The sequence below is a fragment of the Eimeria mitis genome, genomic scaffold, assembly GCF_000499745.2.
Source record: "Eimeria mitis Houghton genomic scaffold, Emh_scaff148, whole genome shotgun sequence".
Lineage (NCBI taxonomy): Eukaryota > Apicomplexa > Conoidasida > Eucoccidiorida > Eimeriidae > Eimeria > Eimeria mitis.
Window position 1 is genome coordinate 29,860 of NW_013569422.1, and position 602 is coordinate 30,461.

At 48.2% G+C, this 602-nt stretch overlaps 1 protein-coding gene across 1 annotated transcript in view; it reads left to right on the forward strand.

The window, feature by feature from the left end:
* Positions 1–602, forward strand: part of EMH_0098450 (helicase, putative) — a gene marked incomplete at both ends in the record, with an annotated part of 6,123 nt that overhangs the window by 2,297 nt on the left and 3,224 nt on the right. The window contains one exon of the mRNA XM_013495228.1: positions 195–393. Within this exon, the coding sequence (XP_013350682.1) occupies positions 195–393 (199 nt within the window). The remainder of the gene's footprint in view (positions 1–194; positions 394–602) is intronic.

Below are 602 nucleotides of genomic sequence, written 5' to 3' on the forward strand. Positions count from 1 at the left end.
TTTTTTTTTTTTTTTTTTTTTTTTTTTTCTTTTACCTTTGTTGTTCTGTGGTTGGTGTTTTTTTGTTGGGTTTGCTCTTGTTTTGTTGTTTTGGTGTTGTTTATTTTTTTTTATGATGCTGCTGCTGCTGCTGCTGCTGCTGCCGATGCTGCTGCTGCTGCTGTTGTTTCGGTATTAGCTGCTGCGGGTTTCAGTGCTGCTGGTGCTGCTGCTGCAGTTATTGCTGCTGCTGCTTCAGTTGCTGCTGCTGCTTCCTCCTTTTCTATATCTTGCATTCTTCTGAATGTGTTGCTACAGCAACAGCAGCAGCAGCAGCAGCAACAGCAGCAGCAGCATTTGCTGCTGCTGCTGCTTTTTGTGACCCTGCCCTTCCAGCTACATGTTCAACTGTTTGTAAAATATTTTCCATTGCTGCTACTGCTGCTGTTGCTGCTGCTGCTGCTGCTGCTGCTGCGTGGTGCAGGCTGCTGCGTATGATGCTGCTGCAGTTTAGTGGGGGTGCAGCAGGAGACAGCAGACGAGAGTTTGTTCGTGCTGCTGATGCCTTTGCTCAGCTGCCGCTCTGGCTGCTGCGTTTCCATGGCTCAACCAGCGTAGAAGAA